At 61.8% G+C, this 12,611-nt stretch overlaps 3 protein-coding genes across 3 annotated transcripts; 1 reads left to right on the top strand and 2 right to left on the bottom strand.

Moving 5' to 3' along the window:
- Nucleotides 1-457: 457 nt before the first annotated feature.
- ACA1_114870 (transcription initiation factor tfiid component taf4 family protein) lies at nucleotides 458-4,053 on the bottom strand (the record flags this gene model as incomplete). The annotated part of the gene is made up of 13 exons (XM_004342158.1): nucleotides 458-649; nucleotides 735-1,052; nucleotides 1,139-1,354; nucleotides 1,445-1,575; nucleotides 1,692-2,011; nucleotides 2,138-2,236; nucleotides 2,371-2,482; nucleotides 2,593-2,710; nucleotides 2,835-2,894; nucleotides 2,984-3,159; nucleotides 3,253-3,319; nucleotides 3,454-3,762; nucleotides 3,835-4,053. The coding sequence occupies 13 exons, from the start codon at nucleotides 4,051-4,053 to the stop codon at nucleotides 458-460; spliced, it is 2,337 nt and encodes a 778-aa protein (XP_004342207.1).
- A 286-nt stretch (nucleotides 4,054-4,339) lies between these two features.
- ACA1_114860 (Ankyrin repeat containing protein) lies at nucleotides 4,340-6,360 on the top strand (the record flags this gene model as incomplete). Its single annotated transcript, XM_004342157.1, has 6 exons — nucleotides 4,340-4,620; nucleotides 4,744-4,817; nucleotides 4,882-5,010; nucleotides 5,101-5,244; nucleotides 5,392-5,553; nucleotides 5,678-6,360. 6 exons carry the CDS (start codon nucleotides 4,340-4,342, stop codon nucleotides 6,358-6,360), a joined length of 1,473 nt encoding a protein of 490 aa, XP_004342206.1.
- Nucleotides 6,361-6,526: 166 nt separating this feature from the next.
- On the bottom strand, nucleotides 6,527-12,306 carry ACA1_114850 (SAM domain (Sterile alpha motif) domain containing protein; the record flags this gene model as incomplete). Its single annotated transcript, XM_004342156.1, is given in 14 exon segments — nucleotides 6,527-7,899; nucleotides 8,010-8,125; nucleotides 8,301-8,392; nucleotides 8,528-8,631; nucleotides 8,772-9,160; nucleotides 9,241-9,435; nucleotides 9,503-10,182; nucleotides 10,279-10,356; nucleotides 10,477-10,558; nucleotides 10,656-10,867; nucleotides 10,972-11,244; nucleotides 11,596-11,790; nucleotides 11,893-12,277; nucleotides 12,296-12,306. The coding sequence occupies 14 exon segments, from the start codon at nucleotides 12,304-12,306 to the stop codon at nucleotides 6,527-6,529; spliced, it is 4,185 nt and encodes a 1,394-aa protein (XP_004342205.1).
- Between the last annotated feature and the right edge of the window lie 305 nt (nucleotides 12,307-12,611).

Here is a 12,611-nt window from a genome sequence, read left to right as displayed (position 1 = left end):
CTGGTGGTGGTGTGTTGTGGGGGCTGCGGTGGATAGGCGAAGTGCGGCGTCGACCGAGTGTGCAGGCGAAACCTGAAGAGTCGAGTGTTGAATAACGAAAGAGACACGCAGCCCCCTTTGTAGCGGCCCACGCCACCGGTGCCACGGAGCCCCCAAATTACGGTGGTTGCCCTTGTACGGCCAAGCCCCCGCCCAATCGCGCACTGGCATGCTTGGCATCCGCCACTCGTCGTCCTGGGCCACGCGCCACGTCAGCCAACTTCGCGTCGCCTTGCACGCAGCCACACGAGCTCCCAAATAAATGAAAATAAATAGCAAAAAATAAATACCAAAAATAAGACTAAATGAATACCGAAATACAAATAATTTGTGAATAAAATAAACAGCAAAACAAATAAATATATTGAAAAAGAGTTCTTTTCTTTTCTTTCTTTCTTTCTTTCAAATTCTGTTTCAATTATTGGTTTGGTTGCTGGGCGGCGAGGAGGGAGGCCGACCGCTTCCTCTTCTCCAGGCGCCACACGAGCTTGGAGTACTTGGTGTGCGGGTCCTTGTGGAGGAGGTAGAACTCCAGGTCCTTCATCGTTATCACCCGCGTATCGAACCGCGACCGCGGCTGCAGCGCGCCCGTCGCCACCGTCAGCCGGCCCTGTCGACGCCAAAAAGAAAAACACGACACGTGACACACAATGAGTCGCGCATGACACGACACACACGCGGGAGGGCGAATGTACGGTTTTGGGGTCCAACATCATGGGCACCTTTCGGCCAGCGAGCTGGTCGGCGAGCTGCTTGAACTGCTGCATCCGCCGCAGCTGGTTGAGGAGCTGCTCGAGCTGCTGGGCCTGCTGGGGCGTCAGCTGTGAGGCGGCCTTGAGCTTCTGGAGGGCCGTGAGCTGGTCCAGCATCTGCTTGTTGAACAGCGGCGCGCGCAGGTCTGGCGGCAGGCCCAGCCCCGGGGCACCGCCGCGCCCGGCGCCTCCCGCCGCTCCGCCCGGCGCCGTTGGGGTGCCGCCCTGCATGGCCCTTCGCGGCCTCACGTCGCCGATCGCCTGGTCCACGCCCAGTGCCACGTCAGCCAACGGCAAGCAATAACGAAGAGAGCGAAGAAAGAAGAACGAAGAAAGAGAGGAGGAACCTGAAGGGCTGTCAAGTTGGCCGTGCGCGTTCGAATCTTTTCCTCTTCTTCGAGACGGGCCTGGTCCGACTTCTTCTTTTCGGGGTCCATCTTCTTATCCTTGAGCGCCCGCTCCTTTTCCTCGGCGTCCCTTCGCTCCTTCTCCTCCTTCTCCCTCTTCTCGATCAGCTTGAGCTGCTTTCGCGGGTCCGACGTGATCTCGATCTTCATCTCATCCTGCCCATTCCATATATATCCCAGCTAAGCATTAGCACATGCGCCGTGTGTGTGTGTGTGTGTGTCATCGCGTGTTGTGTTGCGTGGTACCTTGTAAAAGTCGAGGCGCTGCTTGGAGATATTGCCGAGCTCGTCGACGACGTCCCTGAGGCGATTCTGAGCCGCCAGAGCCAGGAATTCATACAGCTCCTCCGACACCTTCTTGATACCGTGCTTGGCGGCTGCTCTCGCACGGTGAGAAAGACAGGCAGCGATCAGGAAAAGCGCATACATGTCGGGGCAAGGAAAATGAAGACGAAGAAGATGAAGACGAAGAAAATGGAAAAGAAGAACGCACCGATCTCGGTCACCTTCTTATGAAGGGCTCCTTTATTGATGAACGGGCTCTGCACCTCGTCGGGCGCGTGCGCCCGCTCCTCGCCTCCCGCAGTACTGTAGGTGGGCAAAAGCGACGCGGTCTCCTCCTGCATAGCATGGGGAGGGGGAACGTTAGCCGCGACGCGCAGAGCGCTCTGGTGAACGAGGCTATGAATGGTGCGTGCCTTCAGGTTGAAGCCGGCCATTCGCGTGACATCGGTGATGTCCTTGACATTGAACTTGTCGTCCAGGGGCTCTGCCTTCTTGGGCGGAGCGGCCTTCTTCTGTGCGAGTGCCCCACTGCAGGTGAAGATTGTGTGTTGTGTGTGTGTCGTGAGTTTCGTGTGCGGGTGGCATGCAGGCTAGTGCGCTACGTCGAGACGCGAGGCAGCGAGCAGTGGCGCAGTTCGGCCCCGCTATATATACCCAGGTGTGCCTCCGGGCATGCCCATGGAGGGCATGCCAGCCTGCGGGGAAAGAACTCCGCCAGGCGGCGCGCCTGGTGTATCGATGCGCGGCTTTTTGCTGGAGATGATTCGAAGCCGATGATATGTACGAATAGGGCACGATGTGAATGAACGTGCAGGCGTATAGGAATGTATACTAGTAGAGTGCGATAGCGCGTGATTATCATCATGTGAAGAAGAGGGTGGTTGTACGCAGGAGGTTGACCGGGGGTGACTCCACCCGGATTGATGGTGACTGACGTTGTGCCTGCGTTCTTGGCCGCGTAGTAGGCCGCGTACTTCTGCGCGTCCTCGCCGGACGTAACTACAATCGCACCACATGCGCACCAATGACCATTGGTATGTGTGGTTCACAACCATTCACACGCTTCTCTCGAGGGAGAAGAGCCAGCACGGCAGGGGGTTAGGGAGTACTTTTGATAGCCTGGAGCTGGGGATTGTAGAGATTTCCCTGGCGCAGTTGCGTCACGGACACCCCTTCGGCGCTCTGCTGTTGGGGCACGCCGCCAGCGCCGGCCTGTCCTCCAGCGGGCTGCAGCTTCACATGCATGGGGATCTAACCACCCGTCCACCCACCCACCTGTCAGGTCTCCGCCGGAAAAGCACATACGCAGCACGGCACACGTTGATGGGAAGAGCTGCGGTGCATGACGTACCCCACCCATGGGTGTGCCCTGGGGCTGTCCGGGTCTCGCGATTTGCTGGCCCGGCGTTCCCTGCTGAGATCCCGATGGAGCGCACGTTAACACCCTCAACACAAAAGTGTGTTACGGCGAAGCGGCGGCGGCGGGGAGATCTGAGGTACCTGAGGCATGCCGGTCATGCCCGCGGGCATGGGACGACCCATTGCCTGGCCGGGTGTGCCGGGGGTCGGCTGGCCGGGGACACCGGGCGGCTTGGGCTGTCCGGGAGCCACGCCACCCGGGGCTGGTCCCGGCGCCCCGGGACGCTTCTGCGTGACGCAGCGCGCGACCACGTCGTCTGTGCGGCGAGGAGGAGGAGGAGGGTCAGTCGGTTGAAGAACGAAGTGCATCGCTTTCGTGGGGGCACATCAGGCGGGGGCTTTTTGCGCACCAGCGATCTTAGGGCTGAAGGCCTGGGCCAACGATGCGCGTAGTTGCTCGGCGGTCACCTCTCCTTTCTACAACGCCCCAGAGCAAACGGCGTTCAGTGGCCAGCCAGTATGAGAGATGTAGAAAACTATCGACGACGGCCTTTCGCAGGGCAGAGCCACGCACGACTGGGCCTCGGTATGTGAAGAGCGGGGGAACGTACGCGGTAGCGGGTGACGTGGTGCTGTAGGATGGCCTGGGGAGACGGGACTTGCTTGCCCGGCGTGCCCCCCTGAGGTCCCACCCCGCCGGGTCCAGTCGGCGCGCCAGTGGGTGGTCCCGGCTGCTGCTGCTGCTGCTGGAGCATGCCGTGCTGTGGCGTCGATGGCGCGTGTGTGGGCGTAGAGGGCGCCCCTTGCATGCCGCTGCCGACAGGCGCCCCCATAGATGTGGGCAGGCCGGCCCCAATGGAGTGAGCGGCGGTAGCTGGACGTGGCGCGCCCGGCTGCTGCTGCGGCACGCCTTGCTGTTGCTATTGTATATCGAATTGTGATGAGACATGCATCGAAGATGGTCTCTACTCGATTTACGATTTTGGACGTACCGAATGATGAGGCTGATAGGACGGCACGGCAGATGGAGCTGCTGGTGGGTGGGGGTGATGAGCCGCGGGGGCGTGATGGGGCGCGGCAGCCGCTGGAGGAGGAGGGGCGGCAGGCCCCGCCGAGAATTCCATTTTCAAAGAGGCGGCGAGCTGCTCCACGGCATCCTGTTCGTTGTTATCCCCCTCCGTGCTCCCGAACAGCAGGTGCTCGTGATCCATCTCTCCCCTCTCTCTCCTCTCGTCAATCTCTCCACCCAACGTTCCAATCAATAATCGCAAAAATCAATTTGTCTCTCATCTGTCATCTTATTTATTCTTTTTCGCCTCTTGCTGACGTGTAAACCTGTCGACCACCAGCTCCTGGCGACCTCCAGCCAACCTTGAACTGGTTGCCGTTGGGAGTCGAGTCTGGGTCACTTCTCGCATCCTGCTTGCAACGACGGCGTTGGGTCCGTGTGTCAGCCTTAGCTCAAACTCAGCACGCGAAAGACGTCAGGCGAAGAAGATGGCAGCATCATCAGCATCAGCAGTAGTGGCAGAGAATGGCGGCAGCGGCAGCAGCGAACTGTGGAAGGCGGTGGCGGCGAGGGAGGAGGATTTGGGTGAGGTGGCGGCCAGGCTGAAGGACTGCATGGGATGGGGCGGGGCCGGGCTCGAGGCCGTGGGCGAAGATGGGACGACCCCGCTGCAGAAGGCGGCCAGCTTTGGGCGCAGCGCGTCGGTGCATCTCCTGCTGAGCCAGGGCGCCGACCCCAACAAGCCCTCGCCGTCTGAAATCTACACCGGGTAATCACCTCAGCTCAGCTCAGCTCATCATCTTCTTCGACTCTTCTTCTGCTTCCACCTTCCTAGCATCAATTGATTTATTTTTTGTGTAAAATGTGACGAATGCATCCATTCATCATCCAGCTACTCGGCCCTGCACTACGCCTGCGGGCGTGTGGGTCAGGAGGACTGCATGCGCACCCTGCTCGCCGACTCTCGTACGCCCGCCTCTCCTCTTGCGTGTTGTGTCGTGTCGTGGTCTCATGCGCGCGTGGCACACAGGCACGAACGTCAACGCGCGCAATGCCAAGGGCCAAACCGCGCTGAGCGTGGCGTGCGCGCACGGCTCGCCGGGCATGGCCCAGCTGCTGCTCGCCCACCCCGGCATCGACAAGCGCGCCACCGACAACGGTACGCACACACCGCACACACGACACGGCACACACCGCACACACGACACACATGACACGAACTGACGGGTTTTTGGCTGAACGTCTGCAGACGGCGTGAGCGTGCTGATGCTGGTGGCGGCGACCGGGCGCGACCAGTTCCTCGACGTGCTGCTGCAGGACCCGGAGATCCGCGCCACCATCAACGACGCCGACAAACACGGCGACACCGCCCTGCACCACGCCTTCCAAAGTAGTACTCCCCCGCACCCCCAAACCTCGCACGCGCGACCAACTTACTCACCGCACACGCACAATCGCACGACCGCACACGCACACACACGATCGCACACGCACACGCACGACCACACACACGACCGCACACGCACGACCGCACACACAGTTCAATTGCAGAGATTTTTCAAGAATGCGTATCCGGTGACGCCGGTGCAGGAGGCGCTGGTGTATCGGCTGGTGCGGGCCGGGGCCGACCTCAACGCGAAGAACAGGGACAAGCTCCCGCCCCGCTACTTTGCCTCGCGCCACTACAAGGCCCTCCTCTCCAGTACTCTCCCCCCGCTCCCGCACCACCCGTGCGGTGTGTGCGGTGTGTGCGGTGTGCGTGCGTGTGCGTGTGCGTGTGCGGTGTGTGCGGTGAGAGTGGTGTCGTGCTCACACACGCCATGCAGGTGTGAGTGCGGTGGTGAGTGCGGGCGGGGAGCTGCCGGAGTCGCTCGAGGGGCTGCTCGAGAGCAGCGGCGCGGAGGGTGGTCTTGCCGGGGTACCGGAGGGCGAGGCGAAGGCGGGCCTGGTCGCGGCGCTGGCCAAGTACCGATCCGAGCGGGAAGCGGCGCTCGAGGCCCAGGCCAGGATGGGCGGCTGCCCGTTCGTGCCGCTCCAGCCACGCAAGCGGCCGCCGGCCGGCAGCGACAACGAAGACGAAGACGAAGACGACGAAGAAAGCGAAAGCGAAAGCGAAGACAGTGAGGAGGAAAGCGAAGACGACGAGGAAGAGGGCGACAGCAGCGCCGAGAGCGCATCGGAGGGCACCGCCGGCGCCGGCGGCTCGCCACCGGTGCCCAGCGCCGCCGCGCCCAGCGGGCACCCCAGCGTCGCCGCCGGCGCCGACATTAGCGCGTGCCCCTTCTTCCAGAAGCAGAAGGCCGCCACCGCCGCGGCTGCGGCCGCCGTTGCCACGCCCTCCGCTGCTGCGACCACCGAGACTCAGTCGAGGCCCACGACCCCGGCGGAGGCGGTCAAGCCGGCTGCGGGCAAGTGCCCGATTCCGTTCCACCACGAACTGGCGGACCGGCGGAACTGGGCCTTCCTCGCCATTCTCATCGTCGCCGTCATCCTCGCCCGCCTTCTCTAGGGACGCCCACGTTGTGGAAGAACGAAGACGGCAACGACAATGTTTTGCCTTTGTATTGTGAAAGAAGAGTTGAAGGAATAGAAGACTTGGTTGTACAGAAGAACGAGGCGCCTCTTATTGGCAACACCATGCACAGAACATCATCATGTGTGGTGCGCCCAAGGCCTTAGGGCTGGATGCGAAGGATTCGCTGGCGCGGGGTGGTGGGTGCGGCGGCGGGCAGGGGCGAGCAGGCGGCGGGCGGGGGCGAGGCCAGCAGCAGCTGGTTCTCGAGCTGCCGCGCTGGGCTCCAGGTCGACGCGGCAGCCGGGGCGGGGGCGGGCGGCGGCGGACCCATCATGATGACGCCCGACGACGGACCCTTCATGAACGGCTGCGACATGGGGTCCAACGACGACGGGAAGATGTTGGCTGCGGAGGGCTGGAGCGCTAACGGCATCAGCGGAGGTCGCGACGGCTTCCACGTCGACGATGGTGAAGACGATGAAGATGACGAGTCGGCCGACCTGTTCTTCTTGTTGTGGTGGCTGCTGCTGGATTTGGACCGCTTGGCCGGCGGGGGAGTGAAGACGACTGACGGCGCCATCGGAGACGAGGAGCGCTGCGCAGGGGCGGGCAGGATGGGCGTCACGTTGAACGGCACCCCGTCACTCGACGGGAGGGGCCGCTTCCCGGCCACCACCACCTGATGATGCTGCTGCTTTGTCGTTGCCGACGGCGACGTCGACGGGGCGGCCGTGGGGATCACCATGGGCCCTCCGCCGGCGCCAAAGAGGGACAGCGGCAGCGGCAGCGGCGCGAAGGGGTGGGCCAGCGGGCTCGGCATCGGCGAGAGCGGCGACGTCATCGTTGATGACGACCATAACGACGACGACGACGACGAAGATGACGGCGGCGGTGAAGACGACGATGACGACGACGACGACGAAGTGGGGCACGGCGGGAGGGAGAACGGGCGGAAGGGCGAGAGGGGCGGTCCGTCGAAGCCGGGGAGGGGCGACGACAGCGGCGACGTCACCGGAGATGACTCGACCGATGACGACGACAGCGACGGCGGCGGCCTGCGCTTGATGCGGCCACCCATGTGGGGCGTCGTGCGGGACCGTACGTGGCTCGGCGGCGTCGCATAGATCTCCGTCTCGGTCGTGGTGGCCGATGTCGTCGTCGTCGGGCTCGGCGGCGATCTGGGCGTCGACGTGGACGTCGACTTCTTCTTCTTCTTCTTTTTCTTCTTGTCGTGGGCCTTGACCGGCGTCGACAACAACTGGGCCTTGGTCGAGTCGCCCTTGCCCGGCGACTTGTCCCGGCCCGGCGGGGACTTGGACCTGCTGCTGCCGCCGCCGGACGACGACGAGCGGGCGCGCCGGGCCAAGAGCTCGCCGGCGGCCACGTCATCTGTCGACAGAGCCGACGACGAGTGTCGACTGCTGGCGGTGGAGGCCTTGGGCGCCAGCGCCGCCTGCGAGGTGCCGCCGGGGTGGTGCTCGGCGGCGCATTGGCAGCAGCAGCTGTGCGGCGGCATCGTCACCTCGTCGCGTTCTGTTTTCAAGTCCATGTGCGGTGGTGCGTGTGCGGCCGTGATTAGACGTGGCTCGAGCGCGAGGGACACACACGCACACATCGCACATCGCACACGCACAATTCTGTACCTCGTAGCTTGTGGATGGCCTGGAAGATGATCTTGCGCGGGCCCATCTTGGTGATGCCCAGCGTCTTCAGATCGCACTCCTGCAGGTACCGCACCGACACCAGGTCCAGCTCCTCACTGCACCGCGCCCATTGGGTGGTGGATTAGTTTTTTATCATTATTTAACCCAATCGGAAGCTGCCAGCAAAACCACTGCAGCTGCGTGGTCACACGACACACACGACACACACGACACGACACGACACACACGACACACACGACACACACGGATATGTGGGCAGTGCGGCCGTACTCGGTGAAGGCCTGGACGTATTGCTGCGGGTCCTCGAGGTCCAGGGACGAGAGCCATCGCGTGAGCGAGTGGTTGCGCTGCATCTCCTTGGCCTGGAGTAGAACGATAAAGAAATGTTAATCGACTGTTTGTGTCGTGTCGTGTCGTGTCGTGCCGTGCCGTGCCGTGCCGTGCCGTGCCGTGCCGTGTCGTGTCGTGTCGTGTCGTGTCGTGTCGTGTGACGTCACCTCTTTGATGAGGTGCGGGTGGATGTGGCGCAGCAGGACCACGCCCGACTTGCCGCCCATGTCCGCCGCCCTCACGCAATGCTTGATGCCGTCCACCGCATATCCTGCATTCCACACAATCAATCCAATAAATAAAATAACATAAAACAAAACAATAGTCTCTGGCACATGTGCGTGTGTCGTGTCGTGTCGTTGGTCGTGTCATGTCGTGTCGTTGGTCGTGTCGTGTCGTGTCGTGCGGTACCCTTCTTTTCGAGCACGGTGATGCAGCCGCGGGGCATGGGGATGAAGAAGACCGAGTTGGTCATCGAGAAGTCCTTCGAGCCGAACGAGAGCCGCGAGTCGGAGAAGATGCGGAGGGTGTGGATCGGCCGTTTGAAGCGCTTCTTGTCGTCGTAGTGCTGGCCCAGGCCCTCGGTGCCGTCGTGGTAGATGTTCATCGCGAACTCGTTGACCCACGCCTCCTGCACGATCCGGGACTCGACCAGCGGCCGCTCGATCAGCTGCCGCATCCAGAAGGGCGGCTCGGCCACGTCGGCCCGGATGCCCTGCGCCTGCGTCGAATTCGGCGAGGCCATCTGCTCGGCCGTCCACAGGTACCGCGCCGAAAAGAAGAACTTGGTCCGGCACAACCTATGCCCACCGCACACCACACACGACACGCGCGCATCAATCAAAACTGAACCGCACGACACACGACACACACGACGTACCGGTCGCCTTTGCGGGTGCATTGGTAGGTGTTGGGCACTTCGTCGTATTTGCCGTTGCGCGCGTCGGCGTCGGTGGCGTCGGCGCTTTTCTCGATCTGGCGCAGCTCGGCATCGGTGAAGAAGCCCGTGTAGGTCGTCACCCCCACCGGGTAGCCCAGCTCCAGATTCCCGCTCTGGCTCCGCGCCGGCGGAAGCCTGCCACAGCGCCAAGCAACGCGGTGAGCCACCGCACACGCACCACCGCACACGGCCGCACACGCACCGATCGTCGTCTGACTCAGCGCTGGCGTCTTCGAGGTCGTCGTCGTAGTCGTCGTCGTCCATGAGCGAGTCCTTGGCCGCCGGCTTGTTGTGCTTGGCCTTGACCCCCTTTTCCGTCGGCTTTCCGCTGCTACCGCCGCCGCCGCCGCCGCCGTCGGCCAGGGCCGGGTTGTAGGAGAAGATGCGCGGGTTGAAGTTCTCAGGCTCGCGCTCGCGCGGGAAGTACCACTGGGTCTTGGTCACGCGCCGCGTGGTGCCGTTCCAGGTGAGCGGCATCACGGTGCTGACGGGGATCAGCTGGATCCGGAACACGTCGCGCTGGCCGATCAGGCACAGCGGGTAGTAGCGCCGCTTCTTGCCAAAGGGCGAGGCCTGGACGTAGGGCGAACCAGCGGCCGACGACGAAGGCGGCGACGACGCCGCGTCCGAGGGCGGCGAGACGGGCGACGAAGGCGAGGGCGGCGACGAAGGCGAGGGCGGCGATGAAGCGTGCTGCGGCGGTGATTGGCGCGACAGGGGAGACGACGACGATGATGAAGATGAAGACGACGATGGCGATGGTGAAGATGAAGAAGAGGAGGGAGGCGATGATGACCCGTTGTTATTGCCCTTGGCCTGCTCCTCCTTCTCTTGCTGTACGCCCATCAGGTTCCATCGTTTGAACAGCAGCAAAAACTCGTCCTGTAATCGTTTCGAAACAATTACAATCGTGTTTAGCTTCTTGCTTCTTTGGCAATTCACCGTTCAAAACTGCGCGGAGAGAGGGAGAGAGAGTACCTCGACCAGCTGCTGGATGTACTTGAGCTTCTCGTGTTGCTCCGTGCCCATCCGATCCCATAGCGTTTGCTTGGTGACCTGTGTGTGCGTGTGTGTGCGCGCGCGCGTGTGTGTGCGGTGGTGCGTGTGCGGGTGCGTGGAGTGAGTCCATCGGAACTCGCAATGGTGCCCATCATTAGCGGCGAGGGGACCACGTACGTAGACATCGAGGCGCGCATTCAGCGTGTTTTGGTGATTGAGACTCAACACGCGCTGGTTGTACAGCTTGTTGGTGCCTCGCCTGAGGTCGAGAAGCACACGCCGACGGTGAGCGAGTTGTCTCGGCACGCGTGTGTCGTGTCGTTGTCGTTGTCGTGTCGTGTCGAGAAGGGGTGCACCTGATGAGCAATCCGATCTGGATGTCGCTGAGTTCGGTCGAGCGCACGGGTTCGATGTCTTTGCGATCGAGAAGCTCGCACTCGCCGGGAAGGGCCAGGGAGCCGTCCCGCCGCTTCGCCAAGCAGGGCAGCACCAGCGCGCTCGGGTCGTATTTGTAGTGCAGCACGAAGAACCGGTCCTCGCACAGCACATCACGGAGCGCCTCCAGCCCCTGCATCACCTCCACTCTCTGTCATGTGGTGTGTGTATGTGTCGACACAATGGTTTCAGTTAAGGCCGCAGTTACACGTCAGCAGGGTGCAGAGTGGTTTGCACCTCCATGATCTCGGCCCTCTTCTCGGGGAAGAGAAGGTACTCGCGGCCGAGGTTGGTGTCGCCGGTGGAGCCCGGGTAGATGGCCAGCACGGCCCGGCCCCGGCGGATGGTGTTGACGAAGGCGTCGGTCAGGTGCTGCGCCGGGCTGGACGCCACCAGTGGCTGGTAGACCACGTGCGGCAGCGACTGGGCGCGCACACGACCGCGCTTGTCCGGCACCTCGCCCTGCTTCGACTCCGTCTCCACCACGTAGCACAACCCGCCATACGAGATCTAAAGAGAGGCTCACCCGCGTCAGTCCATTTTACTGTTTTAATATTATATTCAAAGAGATTTATAATTATTTAATTTTATTTATTTTTGTCTATAAATAAGGGAAATAAAATCATGTTTGGAATTTCTTGTGGAATTGCTGGCTCATTCTTCCCACGTGCCAGACTGCCATATTTCGCATTCCATTCCATTTCGGTAATTTGTCGGTCTTGTGACAAAGAGCGACACACAACGAGACGCTGAACAAAGATGGTCCTTGGATGCGATGATGTGTTCCCGGTGGCGTGAGCGGTGCGTGAAGATGACGGTGTGTTGAGTGTGTGTTGGAAGGGAAGAGGAAGGAGTGTGCACCTTGTTGCACTTGGGGCACTTGGGCAGGAGCACGCCCTCGCGGTCGGGGTAGCCGTGTCGGGCCTCGCGCATCCACCACTCGTCGCAGAGGCCGCACCGCTCGCGTCGGCTCGCGCCACCGCTGGGCCTGCTGGCGGGCGAGGACTGGTGCTTGCCGGTACTGCTGCTGGCTCGCGGGCTGTGGCTCGGCGGCGGCTGGTGTGGCGGTGTGGTGGCTGGCTCGAGGTCCATCATCAAAGAAGAACCAAAAGAACCAGAAGAAGAAGATGTGGATGAAGAGGGTGGCGGTGGTGGCACGCTGAATGATGAAGAAGATGAACGGAAGGAGGGAGGAGGCGCAGGAGGCAGGGGCCGGATGCCGATGGCAGGAGGCAGGGCCAGACCCCACGGGGCGGCGGGGCCTCGCGGCAGAAGGGTCGCCAGACCAGCAACAGTTGCTGAGGAGGAGGATGGTGATGAAGGTGGTGGAAAAGCTGAAGAAGATGGGCTGGTGGGGTAGAAGTGCTGCATCATCTGTTGCTGCATGATGAAGTGGTTTTGCTGCTGTTGCTGCAGCTCGGACAGGGTCGGCTGCTGGTAGTGGTGCAGGCCCAACGGCAACGATGCTGCCTGGATGGGCGACGAGCCCGGCGTTGCCGAAGAAGAAGACGAAGATGGTGATGACGGCGGGTGGCTTCGTCGGCTGCTGGACGAAACGTACCCTTCTTCCATCTTTGCTGGCCGAGGCTGTCTATCTACCGAGTACCAAGGGCAACAATCTGCTGTGTCCGTGTAGCGCCACAAATCAGGAGGTGGAGATTAGATTAATCTGTTGCGAATGGCGAAAAAAGTGGGTGAAGATGATGGAGAGAGACACAAATAGACTGACGAACCCCTGCAGCAGCAGCAGCTCGAGTTGGAAACAAGCGCGTGTGCAAGAGTGCCACGAAACGAAGAACGATAGAAGATGGCACTGACAAGAAGAGAGGAAGAGGGGATCAAAAACGAACGAACCGAGGCCCGGAAGTTGGAGAAGG

The sequence above is a fragment of the Acanthamoeba castellanii genome, assembly GCF_000313135.1.
Source record: "Acanthamoeba castellanii str. Neff unplaced genomic scaffold scf7180000084669, whole genome shotgun sequence".
NCBI lineage: Eukaryota > Discosea > Longamoebia > Acanthamoebidae > Acanthamoeba > Acanthamoeba castellanii.
The sequence above is the reverse complement of the archived record's forward strand: the minus strand, read 5'-3'. Positions and strand labels throughout refer to the sequence as shown.